At 49.3% G+C, this 25,890-nt stretch overlaps 1 protein-coding gene across 3 annotated transcripts; it reads left to right on the forward strand.

Moving 5' to 3' along the window:
• GYG2 (glycogenin 2) lies at window positions 1-25,890 on the forward strand. Of its 3 annotated transcripts, none has more exons than XM_079766090.1 (11): window positions 1-122; window positions 551-692; window positions 3,384-3,525; window positions 5,776-5,950; window positions 9,017-9,179; window positions 10,630-10,756; window positions 14,544-14,829; window positions 16,540-16,722; window positions 20,406-20,528; window positions 21,734-21,841; window positions 24,015-25,890. In XM_079766090.1, exons 2-11 carry the CDS (start codon window positions 686-688, stop codon window positions 24,174-24,176), a joined length of 1,476 nt encoding a protein of 491 aa, XP_079622216.1. In that variant the 5' UTR covers window positions 1-122; window positions 551-685; the 3' UTR covers window positions 24,177-25,890. The 3 variants fall into 3 exon arrangements, with proteins under 3 accessions (XP_079622216.1, XP_079622218.1, XP_079622217.1); XM_079766092.1 differs by having other exon boundaries at window positions 21,737-21,841; XM_079766091.1 differs by lacking the exon at window positions 1-122 and adding an exon at window positions 235-263.

Raw genomic sequence — 25,890 nt, forward strand, 5'->3', positions numbered from 1 at the left:
CAGGGCCTCCCAGGGCCAGCGGAGCCAGAGGCCGCCAGAACGCAGGCGAGGCGCTGGGGGAGGAGACACCACGGATCCGAGACACCCAGGCGACCCGAGAGCGCGGCGCGCGCGCGCAGGAGGTAACTGGAGACTTAAGGGGGTGCGGGGGGGCGTGGAAACTTGTTGCGCGCGGCTGGGGATCCGGGGAGGAGGGCGCAGGGGCTGCCCGCGTGCAGAGGAGGGGCGAGGGGAGGCGCAGAGGTGGATCTAAGTTCAAAGAGGTAACCGGGCGGGGTGGGGGCACTGGGCCGGGTTGGGGGGACGAGGCCACCTGGAGCGAACCGAAGGGGCGGGGCGCAGCGGGAGGCAGAGGACTCGCAGGGGGACGGGGGTGAGGGGAGCCCGGGCGGAAGACAGAGGCTGCCCCGCATCCCCATCCCCACCCCGGAGCGCGGAGGAGGGGGGGCGTGGGGCGCAGAGGCCACGGAGGTCGCACCACGGAGCGCAGGTGGCACGGCGCGTGGAGCGGGCGATGGGTGGGAGCTGCAGCCACGGGTGTGCCCCGCAGGCCTGGAGCTCGGCGCGGGTCGCTTGGAGAGGACGCGTGCGCTAGGCCCGGCCGCGGGCCCCACGCTCCACGCAGCGCGCCCGGGCGCACGGCTCCACGTGGGTGCCCAGGGCGCACGGAGCCTCGCACCGCACCATGCCCGGTGAGTGGAGGAGCGGAAGTTCCCCTCCCTCCCTTCCTTCCTTCCTTCCTTCCTTCCTTCCTTCCTTCCTTCCTTCCTTCCTTCCAACTTCCTAACTTGCTTCCTTCTTTCTCTTTCTCTCTCTCTTTCTTTCTCTTTCTTTCTTTCTCTTTCTCTCTCTCTCTCCCTCCCTATCTCCCCCTCCCTCCCTCCCTCCCTCCCTCCCTCCCTCCCTCCCTCCCTCCCTCCCTCCCTCCCTCTCTTCCTTCCTTCCTTCCTTCCTTCCTTCCTTCCTTCCTTCCTTCCTTCCCTCCCATCCATGCATCCATCCATCCATCCATCATCCATCCATGCATGCATCCATCCATCCATCCATCCATCCATCTATTTATGTATCCATCCATTTATGCATGCATGCATGCATCCATCCATCCATGCATCCATCCATCCATCATCCATCCATCCATCCATCCATCCATCCATGTGCTTCCATCCATTTATGCATCCATCCATCCATCCATCATCCATCCATCATCCATCCATCCATCCATCCATCCATCCATCCATCCATTCATGTTCATCCATCCATTTATGCATCCATCCATCCATCCATCCATCATCCATCCATCCATCCATTTATGCATCCATCCATCCATCCATTTATGCATCCATCCATCCATCCATCCATCCATCCATCCATCCATCCATCCATTTATGCATCCATCCATCTATCCATCCATCCATCCATTTATGTATCCATCCATCCATCCATCCATCCATGCATCCATCCATCCATGCATCCATCCATCCATCCATCCATCCATCCATCCATCCATCCATGCATCCATCCATCCATGCATGCATCCATCCATCCATCCATCCATCCATCCATCCATCCATCCATGTGCATCCATCCATTTATGCATCCATCCATCCATCCATCATCCATCCATCCATCCATCCATCCATTTATGCATCCATCCATCCATCCATCATCCATCCATCCATCCATTTATGCATCCATCCATCCATCCATCCATCATCCATCCATCCATCCATCCATCCATCCATCCATCCATCCATTTATGCATCCATCCATCCATCATCCATCCATCCATCCATCCATCCATCCATCCATTTATGCATCCATCCATCCATCATCCATCCATCCATCCATCCATCCATCCATCCATCCATCCATTTATGCATCTATCCATCCATCCATCCATCCATCCATGTGCATCTATCATCCATCCATCCAATCATTTATGCATCTATTCATCCACATATTCAACCATCCATTCAATCTCTTCCTTCCTTCCTTCCTTCCTTCCTTCCTTCCTTCCTTCCTTCCTTCCTTCCTTCCTTCCTCTTTCTTTCTTTTTTTTTTCTTGAATTTTATTATTAAACACAGAGGGATAATATTACAGAACAATGTTCTCTTTATTTCCCATATTAACAATAAACCCAACATGTGTATAAGTAAGAGTGTCAATCAAAAAGCAATCAAAGGTACCATATAAAGAGTTATTTTCTTTTTAAATAAAAATATCTTCCTGGTGTGAGTATTGACCTGCCCTCGATTTCTCAAAGGAGGGTGGTTTTGCTAAATATAGTCAAAGGGAGAAGGAGAGAGAAACATCCATGAGGAGAGAGAATCATGGATCGGCTGCCTCCTGCACGCCCCCTACTGGGGATCGAGCCCACAACCCGGGCATGTGCCCTTGATTGGAATCGAACCCGGGACCCTTCAGTCCGCAGGCTGATGCTCTATCCACTGAGCCACACCGGCCAGGACTTTTTTTTTTTTAAGCCCATTGTTTCCCCGGCTGGTGTTGCTCAGTGGTTGCCCACCAAAGGGTCTTGGGTTCGATTCCCGATTAAGGGCACCCATCTGGGTTGCAGGCTTGATCCCCACCCCCGTTAGGATGCGTGCATGTGGGAGGCAACCAATCAATGTGTCTCTCACATCAATGTTTCTCTCTCTGTGTCTCTCCCTCTCCCTCTTTTCCACTCTCTCTAAATATAAATATGTATGTGTGTATATATATATATATAAAATCAGCCTGGCCGGGGTGGCTCAGTGGTTGAGCATCAACCTATGAACCAGGAGGTTAGGGTTCGATTCCCGGTCAGGGGCACATGCCCGGGTTGTGGGCTCCATCCCCAGTAGGGGGCGTGCAGGAGGCAGCCGGTCCATGGTTCTCTCTCCTCATGGATGTTTCTCTCTCTCTCTCTCTCTCCCTACCTCTCTGAAATCAATAAAAATAATAAATAAATAAAAAGTCAGCCACTAGTCATTTGAAAAATAATAATAAAAATAAATAAAAACATCAATGGAAAAAATATCCTCGGGTGAAGATTAACAAAAAAGTAAAATAAAATGAAATAGGGACGTTGACCACCCTAGCTGGTTTGGCTCAGTGGGTAGAGCGTCGGCCTGCGGACTGAAGGGTCCCGGGTTCGATTCCGGTCAAGGGCATGGACCTTGGTTGCGGGCACATCCCCAGTAGGGGGCGTGCAGGAGGCAGCTGATGGATGTTTCTCTCTCATCGATGTTTCTAACTCTCTGTCCCTCTCCCTTCCTCTCTGTAAAAAAATCTATAAAATATATTTTAAAAAAAAGAGAGAGAGGAAGAGGTGTGGCCCCTGAACCCCGCCGTCCCCTGAGAGCCGCCAGGATGTGACGGGTGTCTCTGTCCTCACCCGCAGTGTCTGACCAGGCCTTTGTGACGCTGGCCACCAGCGACACCTACTGCCAGGGAGCCCTGGTCCTGGGCCAGTCGCTGAGGGACCAGCGGGCCACCCGGCCGCTGGTGGTGCTGATCACGCCTCAGGTGTCCCGCCTGCTCAGGTAAGACTCGGGGACACACCTGTGCCCACCTGGCTCCTCCTTGTGTAGAAGCAACGTCTCCTACGCTCAAGCGGGCGGGGGTCCCCCAGAGATCGTGGTGGTCCTAGAGCGCTGGCCATCATGGAATGGATGGGTAGATGATGGATGGGTGGGTGGATGGATGGATGGATAGATAGATAGATAGATAGATAGATAGATGATAGATAGATACATGCATACATACATAAATAGATGATAGATATAGATAGATGATAGATAGATAGATGATAGATACATACATACATAAATAGATGATAGATATAGATAGATAGATGATAGATAGATAGATAGGATGATGGATGCATGGATGGATGTTGGATGTGTGGGTGTATAGATGGTTAAATGGATGCATGGATGGACGGATGGATGGATGGATGGATACATAGATAAATATAGAGACATAGACATAGATGATTAATAGCTAAATATAGAGATGATAGATAGATAGATAGATGATAGATGATAGATAGACAGACAGATAGCTAGATAGATAAGATGGATGGATGGATGGATGGGTGTATGGATGGTTAGATGGATGGATGGATGGGTGGATGGATACATAGATAAATATAGAGATGTAGACATAGATGATTAATAGCTAAATATAGAGGTGATACATAGATAGAATAGATAAATAGAATAGATGATACATAGTTAGAAAGATAGATACATAGATACATAAATAGATGATAGATGATAGAATAGATGATGGATGGATGGATAGATGAAGAAATGAATGGTAGATAGATAGATAGATAGATAGATAGAGATAGATAGATAGATATAGATAGATAGATGATAGATAGATATAGATAGATAGATAGATAGATGATAGATAGATAGATAGATAGGATGGTGGATGTGTGGGTGTATGGATGGTTAGATGGATGCATGGACGGATGGATGGATGGATTAATGGATAGATACATAGATAAATATAGAGACATAGATGATTAATAGCTAAATATAGAGATGATAGATGAATAGATAGTTCAGAGAATGGTTGGATAGATAATAGATAGAGAGATAGGTAGATAGGTAGAAAGAAAGGATGGATAAATAGAAGATAGATAGAGATAGGATGGATAGATAGATAAATAAATAGATGATGTAGTTAGTTGGGTGGATGGGTGATGGATAGATAGATGATAGGGATAGGATGGATGGATAAATAAATGATAGATGATAGATATAGTTAGATGGATGATGGATGGGTGATGGATAGATAGATGATAGATAGAGTTAGATGGGTGATGGATGGATGAGTGATGGAGAGATTGGCTCCCTGTATGGATCTGCCACGCTCCCACCTTTCTATAGCTCTTCCTCGGGTTTCTGTCATCTCAAGATACTCCAAGTTATTCCAAAATCTAATTTAACCAGAAATAAATAAACACTTTGAAAGAGAGGCAGATTTCATGTTGACCAAAGGTAGGATCCTTCCCCATTGGCGTCTCAAACTTGTACGCAACCAACAATGTGGCTTCGAATACAGAAAGCAAAAAATAAAAATAAAAAACATATGGCAGCGAACATCGGTTGGTGGCTACCAGCTCACCACCACATCTTTTGCAAAGAGAGGGACTTCCTTAGAGCTACCCTGAACCAGTCTCTCTTAAGACAGTTCTGGCCCTCGCTGGTGTGGCTCAGTGGATAGAGCATCAGCCTGTGGATCAAAAGGTCCTGGGTTCTATTCCGGTCAAGGGCACGTGCCTCGGTTGCGGGCTCCTCCCTGGCCGGGGCCCTGGTCCCCGTTCGTGCAGGAGGCCACCCATCAATGTGTCTCTCTCACATCGATATGTCTCCCTCCCTGTCTGTCCCTCTCCCTTGCTTCCATTTTCTCTATAAATCAATGGAAACATATCCTCAGGAGAGGATTAACAAAAAACAAAACAAAAATAGGATTTATGTTTCCTGTTTCTGAGCAGGGAAGGGGATATACACTGTTTTATGGTTCTCTACATCTTCTGTTTTTTTTAAATATATATTTTTATTGACTTCAGAGAGGAAGGGAGAGGGAGAGAGAGAGAGAAACATCCATGATGAGAGAGAATCATGGATCGGCTGCCTCCTGCACGCCCCCTACTGGGGATCGAGCCTGCAACCCGGACACATACCCTGACCGGGTAATTGAACCGTGACCTCCTGGTTCATAGGTTCACACGCAACCAGCTGGGTGTCTCCTGGTTTCTTGGCAAACGTCTCTTCTAGGGCTCTTCTTTCGAGGGTATTCGATGAGGTCGTTGAGGTCAATCTGATGGACAGCGCCGACCACGTCCGCCTGGCCTTCCTGAAGAGGCCCGAGCTCGGCGTCACCCTCACCAAACTTCACTGTTGGACGCTCACCCGTTACAGCAAGTGTGTGTTTCTGGATGCAGACACGCTGGTAGGCACCCCGGGATTCTGGGAGCGAGATGGTGCCCTTGTTGAGAAACCCTTCACACACCATGCCTCCTACCCCCCCCCCCCCCTTCAGCAGGCTTGCTACCTTGGGGGGAGGGTTCCCATTAGGGAACATGGAACTGTTGTGTGTGTGTTTTATTTTTTGTTTTATTATTTACTAGAGGCCCGGTGCATGAAATTCGTGCACGGGGGTTGGGGGGGGTTGTCCCTCAGCCCAGCCTGCACCCTCTCCAATCTGGGGTCCCTCTCACAATCCAGGACTGCTGGCTCCCAACTGCTCACCTGCCTGCCTTCCTGATCACCCCTAACCGCTTCTGCCAGCCTGATCATCCCCTAACCACGTCCCTGCCAGCCTGTTTGCCCCTAACTGCTCTCCCCTGCAGGCCTGGTCACCCCTAACTGCCCTCCTCTGCAGGCTTGATCGCCCCTAACTGCCCTCCCCTACAGGCCTGGTCACCCCCAACTTCCCTCCTCTGCCGGCCTGATCACCCACAACTGCCCTCCCCTGCAGACTTGATCGCCCACAACTGCCTTCCCCTGCTGGCCTTCTTGTGGCGGCCATCTTGTGTCCACATGGGGGCAGCCATCTTTGACCACATGGGGGCAGCCATCTTGTGTGTTGGAGTGACGGTCAATTTGCATATTACTCGTTTTATTAGATAGGATAGAGGCCCGGTGCACGAAATTCGTGCATGGGTAGGGTCCCTAGGCCTGGCTGGCGATCAGGGCCGATTGGGGCCTTCCGGCTTCTGGCCGGGACCTCCCTTCCCAGGTAGTCAGCACACGTCATAATGAGCGGTTGAACGCCTGGTCTCCCGGTCGAACTCCCGCGGGGACAATTTGCATATTAGGCTTTTATGTATATAGTTTCTATTATTTTTTTTATTTTGTTTTTTTTTAAATTTATTGTTGTGTGTTTTTTTAATCCTCGCCTGAGGATATTTTTCCACTGATTTTTAGGGAGAGTGGAAGAGAGAGAGAAACACGGAGAGAAACATCGATGTGAGAGAGACATATCGATGCGTTGCCTCCTGCACACGCCCCGAGCAGGACCCGGGCCGGGGAGGAGCCTGCAACTGAGGGTACATGCCCTTGACTGGGAATCGAACCCGGGACCCTTTGATCCACAGGCAGATGCTCTATCCACTGAGCCAAACCGACCAGGGATGGATCTGTCGTTAACATCGAAATTTATTCTGTCAAAAACTCGTTCTGGCTGGTAAGCTCAGGAGTCAGAGTGTCCTCTGGGTCACTGAAGGGTCCTAGGTTTGATTCCTGTTCAAGGGCATGTACCTGGGTTGGAAGTTCAATCCCCACTGGGGGTGCATGATGGAGACAACCAATTGATGTGTTTCACATCAATGTTTCTCTCTCTCTCTCTCTCTTACTCTCTCTCTCTCTCTCTCTCTCTCTCTCTCTCTCTCTACCTCCCTCCTTCCCTTCCACTCTCTCTAAATATCAATGGGAAAAAATATCCTCAGGTGAAGATTCAAAACGAAACACAACAAAACATTAAGTATGGCATCCCCACAAACCCTGTAGTGAGCGAGGTGAAATTATGTTTTTTACCAAGGTTTCAAATAAACCATCACATTACTTCATCTACACAAAACAGAATCACTACAGAAAATAAAAATAAAAATAAAAAAATAGCCCAGCCCGCGTGGCTCAGTGGTTGAGTGTTGACCTAGGAACCAGGAGGTCAGGGTTCGATTCCCGGTCAAGGGCACATGCCTGGGTTGCGGGCTCCATCCCCAGTAGGGGGCGTGCGGGAGGCAGCCGGTCCATGATTCTCTCTCCTCATGGATGTTTCTCTCTCTCTCTCTCTCTCTCCCTCCCTTCCTCTCTGAAATCAATAAAAATATATATTTTTAAAAATCAAGTCTAACATCTCCACGAACCCTGTAGTGAGTGACTTAAAATTACCTTTTTTTTCTCCCTAGGAGGGGTTGATAACCACATTATTTCATCTACACAAAACAGTCATTACAAAATAAATAAATAAATAATAAAGAAAATCTTGCCCTGATTGCATATAGAATTGGGATTCCTGGTTGGACTTTTGATAAAAAATATTTTTTAAAATTGATTTTTAGAGACAGAGAAAGGGAGAGAGATAGAGAGATAGAAACATCGATGGGAAAGGAACATCACTGATTGGCTGTCTCCCGCACCCACTCACTGGCATGTGCCCTTGACCGGGAATCGAACTGTGACCTCCTGGTTCATAGGTCGATGCTCAAGCACTGAGCCACACCAGCTCTTGAGGCAGGAATCGGAATTCAACATGCAATCAGGAAAATATTTTTTATTTTTATTTATTTTTGTTTTTTAAATTTTTCTTATTTAAAAAAATATTTTTTTATTGATTTCAGAGAGGAAGGGAGAGAGAGAGAGAGAAACATCCATGAGGAGAGAGAATCATGGACCGGCTGCCTCCTGCACACCCCCTACTGGGGATCGAGCCCACAACCCGGGCATGTGCCCTTGACCGGGAATCGAACCGTGACCTCCTGGTTTGTAGGTTGATGCTCAACCACTGAGTCACTCCAGTCAGGCAGGAATCGCAATTCAACATGCAATTAGGGCAAGATTTTTAAATGTTATTTATTAATTAATTTATTTTACTATTGAAAATATTTTTTATTTATTTCAGGGAGGAAGGGAGAGGGAGAAAGAAAGAGAAAAACATCCATGAGGAGAGAGAATCATGCATCAGCTGCCTCCTGCACGCCCCCTACTGGGGATCGAGCCTGCAACCCCAGCCTGTGCCCTTGACTGGGAATCGAACCCATGACCTCCTGGTTCCTAGGTCGACGCTCAACCACTGAGCCACACCAGCCAGGACTTGATTGGCCATTTTTTTTTTTTTTTTTTTGTCTGTAGTGAGAGCAGCCGGCCCGGGGCTCAGACCTCCTCTGAGGGACAGGTTGCCATGAGCCAACACGGTCTGGCCCGCCCTCAAGCCCCTCCCTCATTGCCTCCCCTGTGAAACCAGAAGTCACAGGAGGGGGGCGTGGCTACAGGTTTCCCCTGCTCTGATTGACAGGTGCTTCGCAACATTGACGAGCTGTTTGAGAGGGGCGAGTTATCGGCCGCTCCGGACCCGGGCTGGCCCGATTGCTTCAACAGCGGGGTGTTTGTCTTCCGACCTTCTCTGCACACCCACGGCCTCCTGCTGAGGCATGCCTCGGACCACGGCAGCTTTGATGGTGCGTGGGGGAGAGCTGGGAGTTTGGGGGGGGGGGAACCCCAGACCCCTGCCCCATGCCCCTCCTCCCCGTGCCTGGGAATGAATGAAAATTTCAACAACAACAAAAAAAACGGGATGGGGCCCAGGCGGGTGTGGCTCAGTGGATAGAGCGTCGGCCTGCTGCAGGCTGAAGGGTCCCGGGTTCGATTCCGGTCAAGGGCACATGCCCGGGTTGCGGGCTCGATCCCCAGTAGGGGGCGTGCAGGAGGCAGCCGATCCGTGATTCTCTCTCATCATGGATGTTACTATCTCTCTCTCCCTCTCCCTTCCTCTCTGAAATCAATTTATCTATATATGTAAAAGGCTAATATGCAAAGTGTCCCGTTGGGAGACTGGGAGTTCGGTCGCTCGCTATGACGTGCGCTGACCACCAGGGGGCAGTGTAGAATGAAGGAAGGCCCAGATCGGCCCTGATCGCCAGCCAGGCCTAGGGACCCTACCCGTGCACGAATTTCATGCACCGGGACTCTAGTTTATACATAAAAGAAATGATTTTTTTTAAAAGTAATTAATGGTATACCGTAAATAGTAATGTGTTCATGGTATCCCCTACTGGTAATGGATACAAATGAATGATGTTGATTTATGTCTCACTTTGAGAGAACAATAATGTTTTAGCAGGTAGAGAGGAGAAATGTGCTGCTTGACCTTGAATAACCTTCAAATGCCCCTCACATTCTTTTTTTAAAAATATGTATTTTTGTTGATTTCAGGGAGGAAGGGAGAGGAAGAGAGAGAAACGTCCACAATGAGAGAGAATCACGGATTGGCTGCCTCCTGCACGCCCCCTACTGTGGATAGAGCCTGCAACCTGGGCATGTGCCCTTGACCAGGAATCTAACCCGGGACCTTTCAGTTCACAGGCCGACGCCCTATCCACTGAGCCAAACCAGCTAGGGCTACTGCTGGTTATTAATAAAAATTAATGATGTTTATTTATGTCACAATTTGAGAGAACAATAATGTTTTAGCAGGTAGAGAGGAAAAATGTGCTTGGTGACCTTGAATGACCTTCAAACGCCATTCACATTCTTTTCAAAAAAAATTTTTTTATTGATTTCAGAGAGGAAGGGAGAGGGAGAATGAGAGAGAAACATCCATGACGAGAGAGAATCATGGATCAGCTGCCTCCTGCACGCCCCCTACTGGGGATCCAGCCTGCAACCCGGGCATGTGCCCTTGACCGGGAATCGAACCCGGGACCCTCAGGCCGCGGGCCGACGCTCTATCCACTGAGCCAAACTAGCTAGGACTTCTGCGGGTTATTAGTAAAAAGGAATGGTGTTGATTTACGTCGCGATTTGAGAGAACAATAATGTTTTAGCAGGTCGAGAGGAGACATGTGCTTGGTGACCTTGAGTGACCTTCAAACGCCCTCCTTTACGTTAACATCTCTGTGAATCCTTTAGGGGCAGATCAAGGCTTGCTGAATAGCTTCTTCAGCAGCTGGTCCACGGCCGACATCCACAAGCATTTGCCCTTCACCTACAACTTGAGCAGCAACGCGGCGTATACCTACAGCCCGGCATTCCGACAGTAAGTGCCCGCACGTGCCCGGTCCCGGGCCTGATACCCTGGAGCGACCTTCTCGCTCAGAATCTGCATCAGCTTTTGAATGTTTAAAATATATTTTATTGATTTTTTTACAGAGAGGAAGGGAGAGGGAGAGAGCGTTAGAAACATCGATGGGAGAGAAACACCCATCAGCTGCCTCCTGCATGCCCCCCACTGGGGATGTGCCCGCAACCAAGGTACATGCCCTTGACCGGAATCGAACCCAGGACCCTTCCGTCCGCAGGCCGACGCTCCATCCACTGAGCCACACCGGCCAGGGCAGCTTTTGAATTTTTCAAACATGTTTTTGTGGACCTTCAGAGAGAGGAAGGGAGAGGGAACGAGAGGGAACGAGAGAGAGAGAAACATGAATAACTAGGAGCCCCTGGCTGCTCGGCTCCTGTGTATGCAAATTAACCCACCTGTGTATGCAAATCAACCCACCATCTTTGTTGGGTTAGTTTGCATACTCGCTCCTGATTGGCTGGTGGGCGTCGCGAAGGTACGGTCAATTGGCATCTTACCCTTTTATGAGTGTAGATGAGAGAGGATCATGGATCGGCTGGCTCCTGCTCGCCCCCTCCTGGAGATGGAACATTATTGACAACAGCCAGCTAGGTGTCCACCAATAGACAAGTGGACAAAGAAGCCGTGATACGCCCTAACCGGTGTGGCTCAGTGGATAGAGTGTCGGCCTGCAGACTCAAGGGTCCCATGTTGGATTCCAGTCAAGGGCACGTACCTTGGTTGCAGGCACATCCCCAGTGGGGGGTGTGCAGGAGGCGGCTGATCGATTTTTCTCTCTCATCGATGTTTCTAACTCTCTATCCCTCTCCTTTCCTCTCTGTATAAAAATCAATAAAATATATTTTTTTTTAAAAAAGAAGCCGTCGGGACATTGACACAGTGGAATATTACTCAGCCATGAAAAGGAACGAGAGCTTACCATTGATAACAGCGTGCGTGGACCTAGACGGTGAAATAAGTCAGACAGAGCAAGACAAATAGCAGAGGAGTTCACTTCTATGTGGAATCTCAACATAAAACCAATGAACAAATAAACAAAAATGAACAACAACAAAAAAACAAGGTAGACTCAGACACAGGAGACAAACTGATGGCTGCCCGAGGGGAGAAGTTGGAGGAGATGGAACACAAAACCAAACCAAACATAAAAACCACTGACCCAAGGAAGAAAGCCTGTATCATAAAAGAGAAACATGCAAATTGACCGTGCCTCCGCTACGCTCACCAGCCAATCAGGAGTGAGTATGCAAATTAACCCGACATAGATGGTGGGTTAATTTGCATACACAGGCACCAGGTAGAGAGCAGAGAGGGAGAGCTGGGAGCGTGGAGGACTTGGCAGAGCGGGAGGCCTTGGGACAGAGACAGAGCAGGAAGGGAAAACGAAGAGTCTGGGGAGCAGCAGGAATTCTGGGAATCGTAGTTCTGGTGGCAGACGGATCTCCTAGCTCAGTGCTCGGCAAACTCATTAGTCAACAGAGCCAAATATCCATGGTACAAGGATCGAAATTTCTTTTGAGAGCCGAATTTTTTAAACTTAAACTATATAGGGGGGTACATTGTTATTAACTTACCGTATTTTCCGGCGTATAAGATGACTTTTTTACCCAGGAGAATCTTCTCAAAGGTCGGGGGTCTTATACGCCGGAAAATACGGTATTTACAATTTAGAATTAAAGCGAGTTATTGCCAAATGATGGGTGGGTTACCGTATTTTCCGGCGTAGAAGACCCCCGACTTTTGAGAAGGTTTTCCTGGGTTAAAAGGTCGTCTTCTACGCCGGAAAATACGGTAATTAGGGTACTCCTAAGCTGGCCTCTGCTAAAAACGTCCTCAATCTGATTGGGGCACGTGGCTCGCGAGCCGCGGTTTGCCGACCACGGGTCCTAGACGCTAGAGCAAGGTGAGCCTGGAGCAAGTTCCCTTTGCGGGTGGGGGATGGAGGGAAAACAGAGGTGAGAGACATACGTAAAGTCAGAGCGTCGAGGAAATATGAAAGGGAAGATATCTTGCAACTTCCAGGAAATCTCCACCAATGGAGCAACGAAAAAAAAAAAAAGACCTCTATTATTCTGTGAGCACCAAACCACACTGGGTTGGGGTCTCAGACAATCCGCTCCTATGATTGCAAAGACAGACAGAAATTCCTGGATTAGAGAGGGTGCAGGTCGGGCTGAGGGACCCCCCACCCCCGTGCACGAATATTCATGCACCGGGCCCCTAGTAAGTAAATAAAAATGTTTCTGAGTGTTGGATGAGGTGATAATGCAGAAAATAGGAAAAGATTGAGCAGGGGAAATGGATAATCTTGTAAAAGAAGCCTTTTTAAAAAGTTTTTGATTTTTTACGTTTGGTTTGCAGCTGGCATTATGTATTATAAAAGCTATTTTTTTTGTCCCTGTTGTTTTAAAAATTGATTTCAGAGAGAGGAAGGGAGAGGGAGAGAGAGAGAGAGATAGAAACATCCATGATGAGGGAGAATCACGGACCGGCTGCCGCCTGCACGCCCCCTACTGGTTGGGGATGGAGCCCACAACCTGGGTATGTGCCTTGACTGGGAATCGAACCAGTGACCTCCTGGTTCCTAGGTTGACGCTCAACCACTGAAACTGGGCTAATCACCGTTTTTATAAGACTCTTGATTTATTTTTCCAGTTTTGGAGATGATCCCAATGGTTTGGGTGATGGTTTTGTTTCTTGGTATTTAGAAAGTTAATGCTGCTGATGGTTATATTTTTAAATGTATAAGTAAACATATAAATGCAGACACACATGCATACATAGTTAAGTGAATAATTAATGTATCTTTAAGTGAAATAATGACAAGATAATGTCGTGCTCAGTCCACAATTGTGAATAACCCATGAGATGTGTTTTTATTTTCTTTTTTCTTAAATCTTTTTCTTATTTATTTATTATTTTTAAAAATATATTTTATTGATTTTTTTTACAGAGAGGAAGGGAGAGGGATAGAGAGTTAGAAACATCGATGATGAGAGAGAAACATCGATCAGCTGCCTCCTGCACGCCCCCCACTGGGGATGTGCCCACAGCCAAGGTACATGCCCTTGACTGGAATCGAACCTGGGACCCTTCAGTCCGCAGGCCGATGCTCTATCCACTGAGCCACACCGGCCAGGGCCTTATTTATTTATTTTTATTCTTTTTTTTCTTTTTCTCTTCATTCTGAGATAAGTTTTTTTTTTAATATATTTTATTGATTTTTTACAAAAAGGGAGAGAGATACTTAGAAACATCGATCAGCTGCCTCCTGCACACCCCCTACTGGGGATGTGCCCACAACCAAGGTACATGCCCTTGACCGGAGTCGAACCCGGGACCTCTCAGTCCACAGGCCGACGCTCTATCCACTGAGCCAAACCGGTTTCGGCCTGAGATAAGTTTTTGACGAACCTCTGGTGTTGGTTGCTTTAATATATATATATATATATATATATATATATATATATATATATATATATTAATTTCAGAGAGAGGAAGGGAGAGGGAGAGAGAAACATCCATGATGAGGGAGAATCATGGACCGGCTGCCTCCTGCACGCCCCCTACTGGGGATGGAGCCCGCAACCCGGGCAGGTGCCCTTGACCGGGACTCGAACCCTGACCTCCTGGTTCCTAGGTCGACGCTCAACCCCTGAGCCACGCCAGCCGGGCTGTTGGTTGCCTTTTGAACGTGTCCGGCCACGTTCCCGTGGAACTCGCCTCCGTGTTTCCTTCTCAGGTTCGGTTCGAGGGCAAAGGTCGTCCACTTTCTGGGGCCCACGAAGCCATGGAGCTACAAGTACAACCCGCGGACGGGCTCGGTGCTGGAGGAGGGTCCTGGGGCGGCCGCCCAGCACCAGGTGAGCTTCCTGAACCTGTGGTGGAACATCTACCACCAGAGCATCTTGCCTCTGTATGGAAGCATCCTGGACGAGCCACGGAACATTCCGGACGCAAAACAGAACTTTCCCGACGAGCCACGGAGCATCCCGGACGAGCCACGGCGTGCATCTCCCGGACACACGGTAAGTGGGGGATTCCCTCGGAATACAAGAGTTGAGAATAGAGTCAAACCCAGCCGGCCTGGCTCAGTGGTTGAGCATCACCCTAGGAACCTGGAGGTCAGGGTTCGATTCCCGGTCAAGGGCACATGCCCGGGTTGCGGGCTCGATCCCCAGTAGGGGGCGTGCAGGAGGCAGCCAGCCCATGATTCTCTCTCCTTATGGATGTTTCTCTCTCTCTCTCTTGCTCTCCCTTCCTCTCTGAAATCAATAAAAATGTATCTAAAACAAACAGATGACCAAACAATTATTTGCTCAGACCTAACATCCTATAGAATAAAAGCCTAATATGCTAAGTGTCTGGTCATCTGGTCGGCCGTTCAACCAATCACAGCGTAATATGCTAATGAGATGCTAAGGCTGCTCAAATGCCTGCTATGATGTGCACTGACCACCAGGGGGCAGACGCTCTGAATGGTAGGTTAGCTTGCTGCTGGGGTCCGGCCGATCGGGACTGAGCGAGACGGGCTGGACACGCCCTGGAGCCCTCCCACGGTCCCTCCCCGGCTGGCCGACCTCCCGCGTCCCTCCCCAGCCCCGATCGTGCACCGGTGGGGTCCCTCGGCCTGGCCTGCACCCTCTCGCCATCCGGGACCCCTCGGGGGATGTCGGAGAGCCGGTTTCAGCCCGATCCCTGCAGGGCAGGCTGAGGGACCCCACAGGTGCACGAATTCGTGCACCGGGCCTCTAGTCTATATATATATATAAAAACCTAAGCGACCGTTAGGACTGAACAACCATAATGTCTGGAACAACAGGTCGACCAGTTGCTATGACGTGCACTGACCACCAGGGGGCAGACACTCAATGCAGCAGCTGCTCCCTGGTGGTCAGTACACTCCAACAGCCATCTTCCCACACCCTGTTCCCCCCATCACCAGCAGGCCCCGATCACCCCATGGTCCCTCCCCCCATCTCTCTCCCTCACCGGCAAGCCCTGATTGGCCCTGATCACCAGCCAGGCCTAGCGACGCCCACCCGTGCAGGAATTCGTGCACCAGGCCTCTAGCGCTATCTAATAAAGCGGGAATATGCTAATTGACCGTCACGCCCTCACAAAGCTGGCGGCACCCACGGCCAATAAAGAGGGAATGTGCTAATTGACTGCCACGCCCTCACAAGATGGCGGCGCCCACAGCCACAAGAGGGCGGCGCCCAGTCCCCTCAGCCCCGCCTCATCCAGCCGGAGTCCCACCAGTCCCCTCAGGCCCACAGGGCAGGGCAGTTGGAGGCGATCGGCCCGGCAGGGGAGGGCAGTTGGGGACGATCATGGTGGCAGGGGAGCAGTTAGGCATCAATCAGGCCGGCGGGGGAGTGGTTAGGGGCAATCAGGCAGGCAGGCAGGCAGGCGAGCGGTTAGGAGCCAGCCGTCCCAGATTGTGAGAGGGATGTCCGACTGCCGGTTTAGGGATCAGGCCTAAACCGGCAGTCGGACATCCCCTGAGGGGTCCCAGATTGGAGAGGGTGCAGGCCGGGCTGAGGGACATCCCCCCGCCCTTGTGCACGAATTTTGTGCACCGGGCCTCTAGTGTTGAATAAATAGGGATAGTGAAGTCGGGGAGCCTTCCCCAATCCGAGGATGGGATGGGTCTTAGGGCTCTGAGGTCAGTCTGAGAGTTAGAAAGTCATAAGGAAACCTTAATAATTGTGTCCATTTTTTGTGTGTGTGTGCAGGATTCCCTCCCTCGCATGGAGGTGCCGTGTGCAAATGGAGCCCCTCGTGCCGAGGGGCCGTGGGCAAATTCAGAGGCCACGCCTGGGGACCCTCTGGAGCCGGCCACGGTAGGGAAGGAGACCCCACGTTCGTCTGAAAGAGCCCCTTCGGAAGACGTATCTACCAGCACGCCACACAGAAAGGTGAGATGGGAAATCGGGCATTGGGCCCGGCCGGCGTGGCTCAGGGGTTGAGCGTTGACCTAGGAACCAGGAGGTCACGGTTCGATTCCCGGTCAAGGGCACATGCCCGGGTTGCAGGCTCCATCCCCAACCAGTAGGGGGCGTGCGGGAGGCAGCCGATCCATGATTCTCTCTCCTCATCGATGTTTCTCTCTCTCTCTCTCTCTCTCTCTCTCTCTCTCTCTCTCTCACTTCCTCTTTTTATCAATATCAATAAAAATAATATTTTTAAATAGCCGGGTTGGTATGGGAGGGAGGGGGAAAAAAGAAAGCCAAAGAAAGAAAGAGAGAGAGAGACAGAGAGAACGAGAGAGAGACAGAGAGAGAGAGAGAGAAATAAAGAGCTTTGCTAATTAAGTTACAATAAAAATTTTTAAGTAAATATTTGGCTGCAGCTCTAGCCAGTTTGGCTCAGTGGATCGAGCATTGGCCTGTGGACTGAAGGGTCCCGGGTTCGATTCCCAGTCAGAGCACATGCCCAGGTTGCAGGCTCCATCCCCATCCCGTAGTGGGCGTGCGGGAGGCAGCCGATCCATGATTCTCTCTCATCATCGATGTTTCTCTCTCTCTCTCTCTCCCTCTCCCTTCCTTTCTGAAATCGATAAAGAAATATGTTTTAAAACATTGTAGAGCCCTGGCTGGTGTGGCTCAGTGGACAGAGCGTCGGCCTGCGGACTTAAGGGTCCCGGGTTCGATTCCCAGTCAGGACACAGGCCCAGGTTGCAGGCTCGATCCCCAGCAGGGGGTATGCAGGAGGCAGCTGATCTATGATTCTCTCCCATCATCAATGTTTCTCTCTCTCCCTCTCCCTTCCTCTCTGAAATCAATGAAAAATATATATATATTTTAAAAAATAACTAATTATAATGGGATCAAGGCCGACCCAGACAAGTTGGAAAGACCTTCAAGGTTTGGACAGTGAAGAGAAAGGGAGTTTTTCTGCTGGTTTTTCCTCCCTCCTGGTATTCGTCCAGGGAGCTCTCCAGTCCAGGGCATGCGTCTCTGGCCCAGGAATGCCCGGGGTGAGTTAAATTTAGGGCGTGAGCGGGCTCTAGGAATTCCAGGAATCTGCCCCGAACCTCTTAGGCTGTATGTAGAATGGATCTCTCTTCCGGCCACTACGGAGCCAGGCCTGTAACAAGAGTTAAAAAAAGAAAAGAAAAGAAAAGAAAAAAAACAAGGAAGGCCTAGCTGGTGTGGCTCAGTGGGTAGAGCATCGGCCTGCGGACTGAAGGGTCCCGGGTCCGATTCCAGTCAAGGGCATGTGAACATGCCCGGTTTGCGGGCTCAAGGCGTGCAGGAGGCAGCCGATCCATGATTCTCTCTCATCATCGGTGTTTCTCTCTCTCTCTCTCCCTCTCCCTCTCCCTCTCCCTTATTCTCTGAAATCAATAAACATACACGGAGTGGCCAGATGATGATGATCTCTGAATCTCTGAACGCATAATAACCTGGCCACTCAGTGTGTGTGTGTATAGATAGATAGATATAGATAGGTATAGATATAGATGATAGAGATAGAGATATAGATATAGAAATAGAAATAGATATAGAAATAGAAATAGATATAGAAATAGATATAGATATAGATATAGATATAGATATACATATAGAAATACAGATATAGATAGATATAGAAATAGATATAGATATAGAAATAGAAATAGATATAGATAGAGATAGAGATAGATATAGAAATAGATATAGAAATAGATATAGATATAGAAATACAGATATAGATAGATATAGAAATAGATATAGATATAGAAATAGATATAGATATAGATAGATATAGAAATAGAAATAGATATAGATATAGACATAGAGATAGAGATAGAGATGAGATAGAGATAGACGTATAGGTATAGGTATAGATATAGATATAGATATAGATATAGATATAGATATAGATATAGATATAGATATAGATATAGATATAGAAGTAGATACATATATTAGAGGCCCGGTGCATGAATTTATGCATGGGTGGAGTCCGGCCAGCCTGGCCAGGGGGAGGGGACATGGGCGGTTGGCCGGCCTGCCTGCTGGTCGAACTCCCGGTCGAGGGGACCATTTGCATATTCGCCTTTTATTCTATAGGACAGACACGGAGTGGCCAGATGGTGATGCGTTCAGAGATCATCATCATCTGGCCACTCCGTGTATATTTTTGGAAAAAACCTCTATTGCTTGGATATTTCCTGACGAGCATGGGTCTGTAACAGCGACGAGGTTGGGACGGTTTTACCGTATCTGCCGTATAGTTCATTATTTCAACCCCAGGTCCTCTTCGGATGAGCTATGTACTATCACTGCCCCCTGCTGGCCATTTCTAGAATTTATCAAGTCTTGGTTTTTTCCCCTCCCCTCCCTCCCCCAACTTATTATTTTTTTTAATTTCTTTTTAACCCAGTAGGGGGAGGGGAATAAAGGTTTGTGGGGTGTCTTTGTCTTTTTGTTAATGTTTTTTTTTTTTTGCTTTTTTTTCCTGCTATAAAGCAGGTTGCTTTATTGTAGTGACTTTTTAAAAATGGTTATTGTTGAAAGTATTACGTAATCACCCCTTTCCCCCCATTGACCTCCTCCAGTCCGCCCATGGGTGGGTTTTTAAAAAAAATTTATTATTTGTTTACTTTTTAAAGTGTCCTTTAAAAAAATATACATAATTGATTTCACAGAGGGAGAGAGAGGGAGAGAGAGAGAGAGAGAGAGAAACATCCATGATGAGAGAGAATCATGGATCGGCTGCCTCCTGCACGCCCCCTACTGGGGATGGAGCCCACAACCCGGGCATGTGCCCTTGACCGGGAATCGAACCCAGGACCCTTCAGAGTCCACAGGATAATGCTCTATCCTCTGAGCCAAACCAACCAGGACTGGGTCTTTTTTTTTTTTCTTTTTTAGAAAGTTATTGTTTATTGTTTTTTGTTTGTTTGTTTTTACTGTGGTTCACAATACATCTCTTATTTTAATTTTTTTCATCTTATTTAATTTAATTTATTTACTTTAAAAATGTGTTTTTATTGACTTCAGAGAGGAAGGGAGAGAGAGAGAGCGGGAGAGAGAGAGAGAGAAACATCACTGATGAGAGAGTATCATGGATCGGCTGCCTCCTGCACGCCCCCTACTGGGGACCCAAGGATCTTTTTCCATTCATGTTTATTTATTTAATTTTTTAAAAATATTTTTATTGATTTCAGAGAGGAAGGGAGAGGGAGAGAGAGATAGAAACATCAATGATGAGAGAGAATCATGGATCGGCTGCCTCCTGCACGCTCCCTACTGGGGATGGAGCCCACAACCCGGGCCTGTGCCCTTGACCGGGGGTGTTTCTCTCTCTCTCCCTCTCCCTTTGTCTCTGAAATCAATAAAGTATATATATATATATTTAAAAGAGTTAGTCATGGCCCCATGTAGATACAAGGACATTAGGACAAGGTGTGGGGCGTGAGCCCCAGACGAAGAAGGAGATGGAGGTATTGGTGACCATCACTCTCTCTCCCTCATCGAACCCCCTTTCCATCCTGGAGGCAGAGGAAAAAAAAAAATAAATGACCTGTTTTCCGTTGAGCTCTGTTCGTCTGCATGAAGGTCTGTGCTAACCTCACGTTGTTATTTATTTCTTTATTTTTTTTTAATAACAGACGACAGGTCGCCCTGAAATCGAGGCTTCCGCTGGAGTGATGCCTGAGCCGATTTCACCACCTTTTCCCCAATTGGCTGACGTCACAGAGACCCAGACCACCGCGGTGCAGCTCATTGAAACAGTTAAGCACGGCCGTCTCGCTCGGGGGTCAGGGGTCATGGTTGGGTTGGCGTGCCTATTGACTGCCCCAAAAATGCCCTGTGTTTTATGTCTAGGATTTTTTTCTTTTACACGGAGTGGCCAGATGATGATGATCTCTGAACGCATAATAACCTGGCCACTCAGTGTCTATATATATATTAGAGGCCCGGTGCATGAATTCGTGCATGGGTGGGGTCCGGCCAGCCTGGCCAGGGGCAGGGGACGTGGGTGGTTGGCCGGCCTGCCTGCTGGTCGAACTCCCGGTCGAGGGGACCATTTGCATATTCGCCTTTTATTCTATAGGACAGACACGGAGTGGCCAGATGATTATGCGTCCAGAGATCATCATCATCTGGCCGCTCCGTGTATTTTTTATTGATTTAGAGGAAGGGATAGAGAGAGAGAGACAGAAACATCTGCCCCCTGGTGGTCAGTGCGCGTCATAGCTTCCAGCTGGTTGGCTGGTCGCTTAGGCTTTTATATATATAGATATGTTGACTTCAGAGAGGGCGAGAGAGAAACATCCGTGATGAGAGGGAATCATGGATCGGCTGCCTCCTGCACGCCCCCTACTGGGGATCGAGTCCCCAACCCGGGCCTGTGCCCTGACTGGGACTCAAACCATGACCTCCTGGTTCATAGGTTGATGCTCAACCACTGAGCCACACCATTTGGGCCCCATCAACTTTCTTAATAGGTTTCCTCGCTCGGAAAATAGGAAGGCCATGAGCCCAGCCGGCGTGGCTCCGTGGTTGAGCATCAGCCTATGAACCAGGAGGTCAGGGTTCGATTCCCGGTCACGGCACAGGCCCGGGTTGCGGGCTCCATCCCCAGTAGGGGGCATTCAGGAGGCAGCTGATTTTCATTCTCTCTCCTCATGGATGTTTCTCTCTGCCTCTCCCTCTCCCTTCCTCTGTGAAATCAACCTACACGAATCAAAGAGAAATATGCAAATTGACCGGACCTCCGCGACGCTCGCCAGCCAGTCAGGAGTGAGTATGCAAATGAACCCGACCAAGATGGCGGGTTCATTTGCATAGCCTGCTCTGAGAGAGAGGGCGGGGGGCGGAGGGAGCTATAGGAGTGATGCTCCTGCCCGGGCCTCTAGTAAAAATATATTTAAAAAAAATGACTACAGTTCGCCAAAGCCGAGCCCTGACTCACGATGGGTGGTTGTGTTTTTAGCAGCCAGCGGATGAGACAGGAGGTGGCCGGTCGGAGGAATGCGAGGAACGACACCAGGAGCCCCCTGTGAATGTCAGCAGGGACCCCAGGCCTGAGGATGCCCTGGAGGTAGTACCCCCGTCCTTGGCTCGCTCACGGCTTCTACCGGTCGCTCTCTGCCTATCCTGGGGCTCCCCTCATGCACCCACCAGCTGTTAACTCACTTTGTTGAAATAGATTCTATCTGCCTCTCGTGGTGCCTGCGATCCGTCCGTCCGTCTTCTCTCCACCCTGGGTGCCTACTCCGTTCTCTCTCTCCTGTCCTTCCTTCATAATCACGCTCGTTCTCTCTCTCAAAGCTGTTTTTGCAAAATTAAATTCAACTGGAAGAGCATCAAAAGCCAGCGATCCGTTGTCTGAAATCATTCGTTGTCTAAAGGCTGGAGAACTTGGGGGGGAATCTTTTATTTTTAAGTATATTTTTATTGATTTCAGAGAGGAAAGGAGAGGGACAGAGAGAGAGAGAGAAACATCCATGAGGAGAGAGAAGCATGGATCGGCCGCCTCCTGCACGCCCCCACCTGGGGATCAAGCCCGCAACCCGGGCATGTGCCCTGGACCGGGAATCGAACCTGTGACCTCCTGGTTTATAGGTCAATGCTATTTTTTTTTAATAAATATATTTTATTGATTTTTTTACAGAGAGGAAGGGAGTGGGATAGAGAGTTAGAAACATTGGATGAGAGAGAAACATCCATCAGCTGCCTCCTGCACGCCCCCCACTGGGGATGTGCCCGCAACCAAGGTACATGCCCTTGACCGGAATCAAACCTGGGACCCTTCTGTCCTCAGGTCGACGCTCTATCCACTGAGCCAAACCGGCTAGGGCTAATGCTATTTTTTTAAAAAATATATTTTTATTGATTTCAGAGAGGAAGGAAGAGGGAAAGAGGGGGGAACATTAATGATGAGAGAGAATCATGGATCAGCTGCCTCCTGCACGCCCCCTACTGAGGATCGAGCCCACATCCTGGGCATGTGCCCTTGACCGGGAATCGAACCCTGACCTCCTGGTTCATAGGTTGACGTACAACCATTGAGCCACACTGGCTGGGCCCATGGATGCATTCAATGAAAGCGATTGCTAATGTTTGTTTTCTTTTTTCGAATGAAGATCTAATAACACGATTTGGTCTTTAAGGAATAGGTAATATGGCTTCGTAGCTGGGCGTTAGACTTAGGATGAGCGTTTGCATTAATCATGTGTCTTCGTCTCCTGGAGCTGCTATAATAAAAATGCCAGAGTCGGAGTGGCTTATAAAGAATAGATATTTAGCCTGGCTGGCGTGGCTCAGGGGTTGAGTGTCAACCTATGAATCAGGAGGTCAGGGTTCGATTTCCGGTCAAGGGCACATGCCCAGGTTGTGGGCAAGATCCCAAGTAGGGGGCGTGCAGGAGGCGGCCGATTGATGATTCTCTCTCATCACTAACTCCCTTTCTCTCTGAAATCAATAAAAATATATGAAAATATATATATTTAGCCCGGCTGGCGTGACTCGGTGGTTGAGCGTCGGCCTATGAACCAGGAGGTCAGGGTTCGATTCCCGGTCAAGGGCACATGCCCGGGTTGTGGGCTTGATCCCCAGTGTGGGGCATGCAGGGGGCAGCCGATCCATGATTCTCTCTCATCATTAATGTTTCTATATCCCTCTCATTTTCTCTCTCTGAGACCAATATATATATATATATATATATATATATATATATATATATATATATATATATATATACACATATGGCTAAGCAACTGTTACGACTGGTTGACCAGTTGGCCGGTCGCTATGACACGCAGTGACCACCAGGGGGCAGATGCTCAATGCAGGTGCTGCCCCTTGGTGGTCAGGGCACTCCCACAGCCAACCTCCCGCGGTCCCTCCCCCCCGCCAGCTGTCCCCAATCGGCCCTGATGGCCAGCCAGGCTGAGGGACCCCACCCGTGCACAAATTCATGCACCAGGACTCTCGTAAAAACTTAACAAAACAGCCCTAGCCGGTTTGGCTCAATGGATGGAGTACCGGCCTGCGGACTGAAGGGTCCCGGGTTCGATTCCAGCCAGGGGCACATGCCCGGGTTGCGGGCTCGATCCCCAGTGTCGGGTGTGCAGGAGGCAGCCGATCCATGATTCTCTCTCCTCGTGGATGTTTCTATCTCTCCCTCTCCCTTCCTCTCTGAAATCAATAGAAATATATTAAAAAAAAAATAACAAAACAGGAAACATCTCCCCTCTGCTCGTCTCCCCCAGGTGGACCTGGCCGTCTCCATTTCCAAGATCTCCATCGAAGAGAAGGTGAGGGCGCTGAGCCCCGAGGAGCAGCGGAGGAAGTGGGAGGAGGGCCACATCGACTACATGGGGAAGGACGCCTTCGCCCGCATCCAGGAAAAGCTGGACCGGTTCCTGCAGTGACGAGGGGACTGCGTACATCAGGCCCCGTGGTCCGGCCCGCCATGTTCTGTTGGGCGGACGACTCCTCTCCTCCCTTCCCAGAGGGAAACGCTGTTCAATTCCGTGCCCGTGTTCATTGTTCAATTCCGTGCCTGTGTATATTCAACTACATGCCCGTGTTCATCGTTCAACTACGTGCCCGTGTTCACCGTTCAACTACGTGCCCGTGTTCACCGTTCAACTACGTGCCCGTGTTCATCGTTCAACTAGGTGCCCGTGTTCATCGTTCAACTACGTGCCCGTGTTCATCGTTCAACTACGTGCCCGTGTTCACCGTTCAACTACGTGCCCGTGTTCACCGTTCAACTACGTGCCCGTGTTCATCGTTCAACTACGTGCCCGTGTTCACCGTTCAACTACGTGCCCGTGTTCATTGTTCAACTACATGCCCGTGTTCATCGTTCAACTACCTGCCCATGTTCCTCGTTCAACTACGTGCCCGTGTTCACCGTTCAGCTACGTGCCCATGTTCACCGTTCAACTACGTGCCCGTGTTCACCGTTCAACTACATGCCCATGTTCACCGTTCAACTACGTCCCCGTGTTCACCGTTCAACTACGTGCCCGTGTTCATCGTTCAACTACGTGCCCGTGTTCATTATTCAACTACATGCCCGTGTTCATCATTCAACTACATGCCCGTGTTCACCGTTCAACTACATGCCTGTGTTCACCGTTCAACTACGTGCCTGTGTTCACCGTTCAACTACGTGCCTGTGTTCATCGTTCAACTACGTGCCCGTGTTCACCGTCCAACTACGTGCCCGTGTTCACCGTTCAACTACGTGCCTGTGTTCATCCTTCAACTACATGCCCGTGTTCACCGTCCAACTGCGTGCCCGTGTTCACCGTTCAACTACGTGCCTGCCTCCATCGTTATTTGTGGTCGACAAACCTCAGTGCCTCTCAAAAAAATATAACGTAGACCAGTGGTCGGCAAACCGCGGCTCGCGAGCCACAGGCGGCTCTTTGGCCCCTTGAGTGTGGCTCTTCCACAAAATACCACGTACCTTAATGAAGTTAATCACAATGTACCTACCTATATAGTTTAAGTGTAAAAAATGTGGCTCTCCAAAGAAATTTCAGTCGTTGTCCTGTTGATATTTGGCTCTGTGGACTAATGAGTTTGCCGACCACTGACGTAGACCGTGAACAACCCATCTTGAAGCCGCCTGCTGGCCCACGCTTTCCCACACCTTCTCGGCTTCTTCTGGCCTCGTCTGCAAACACGAAGCAGAGAGAAATTTCTGGTCGACCCCGGACCATGGTCTTGGCCAGTGGAGCTAAGCGACTGGTTGACCGGACATTTAGCATATTGGGCTTTTATTCTATAGGAGGATACATAGCTCTAGCCTGTTTGGCTTGGTGGATAGTGTTGTAAACCTCCTGGTTTACAAGAATGAAGGGTTTATTCTGGGTGATGTCTGGCCACGACGCGCTCAGGACCACGGGAGGTGCAAAGGCCACTGGGAGGCAAATTTGTGAGCCACCCGTGACGTGCGCCTGCTCTTTGCTGGGTCTCACTACCTCACTCCCAGTGTCTGGGCTCTTCACGCCATTTTAACTCCGTTCTCTGGGGAGAATTCTCAGTTTTCCGAGACCGGACACTGTCTTCCATGAGGAAACCTCATCCCTAATTTTGTGAATTCATGGAAAATGCTGCAACTCTTCCTTG

The sequence above is a fragment of the Cnephaeus nilssonii genome, assembly GCF_951640355.1.
Source record: "Cnephaeus nilssonii genome assembly, chromosome: Y".
In the NCBI taxonomy this organism is placed as follows: Eukaryota; Metazoa; Chordata; class Mammalia; order Chiroptera; family Vespertilionidae; genus Cnephaeus; species Cnephaeus nilssonii.

Bases quoted from the DNA above. Each gene is read 5' to 3' on its own strand.
- GYG2 (XM_079766090.1), top strand. The intron at 14,830-16,539 runs GTAAGTGGGGGA...GTGTGTGTGCAG, and splicing joins GTGCATCTCCCGGACACACG to GATTCCCTCCCTCGCATGGA. The intron at 16,723-20,405 runs GTGAGATGGGAA...TTTTAATAACAG, and splicing joins CCAGCACGCCACACAGAAAG to ACGACAGGTCGCCCTGAAAT.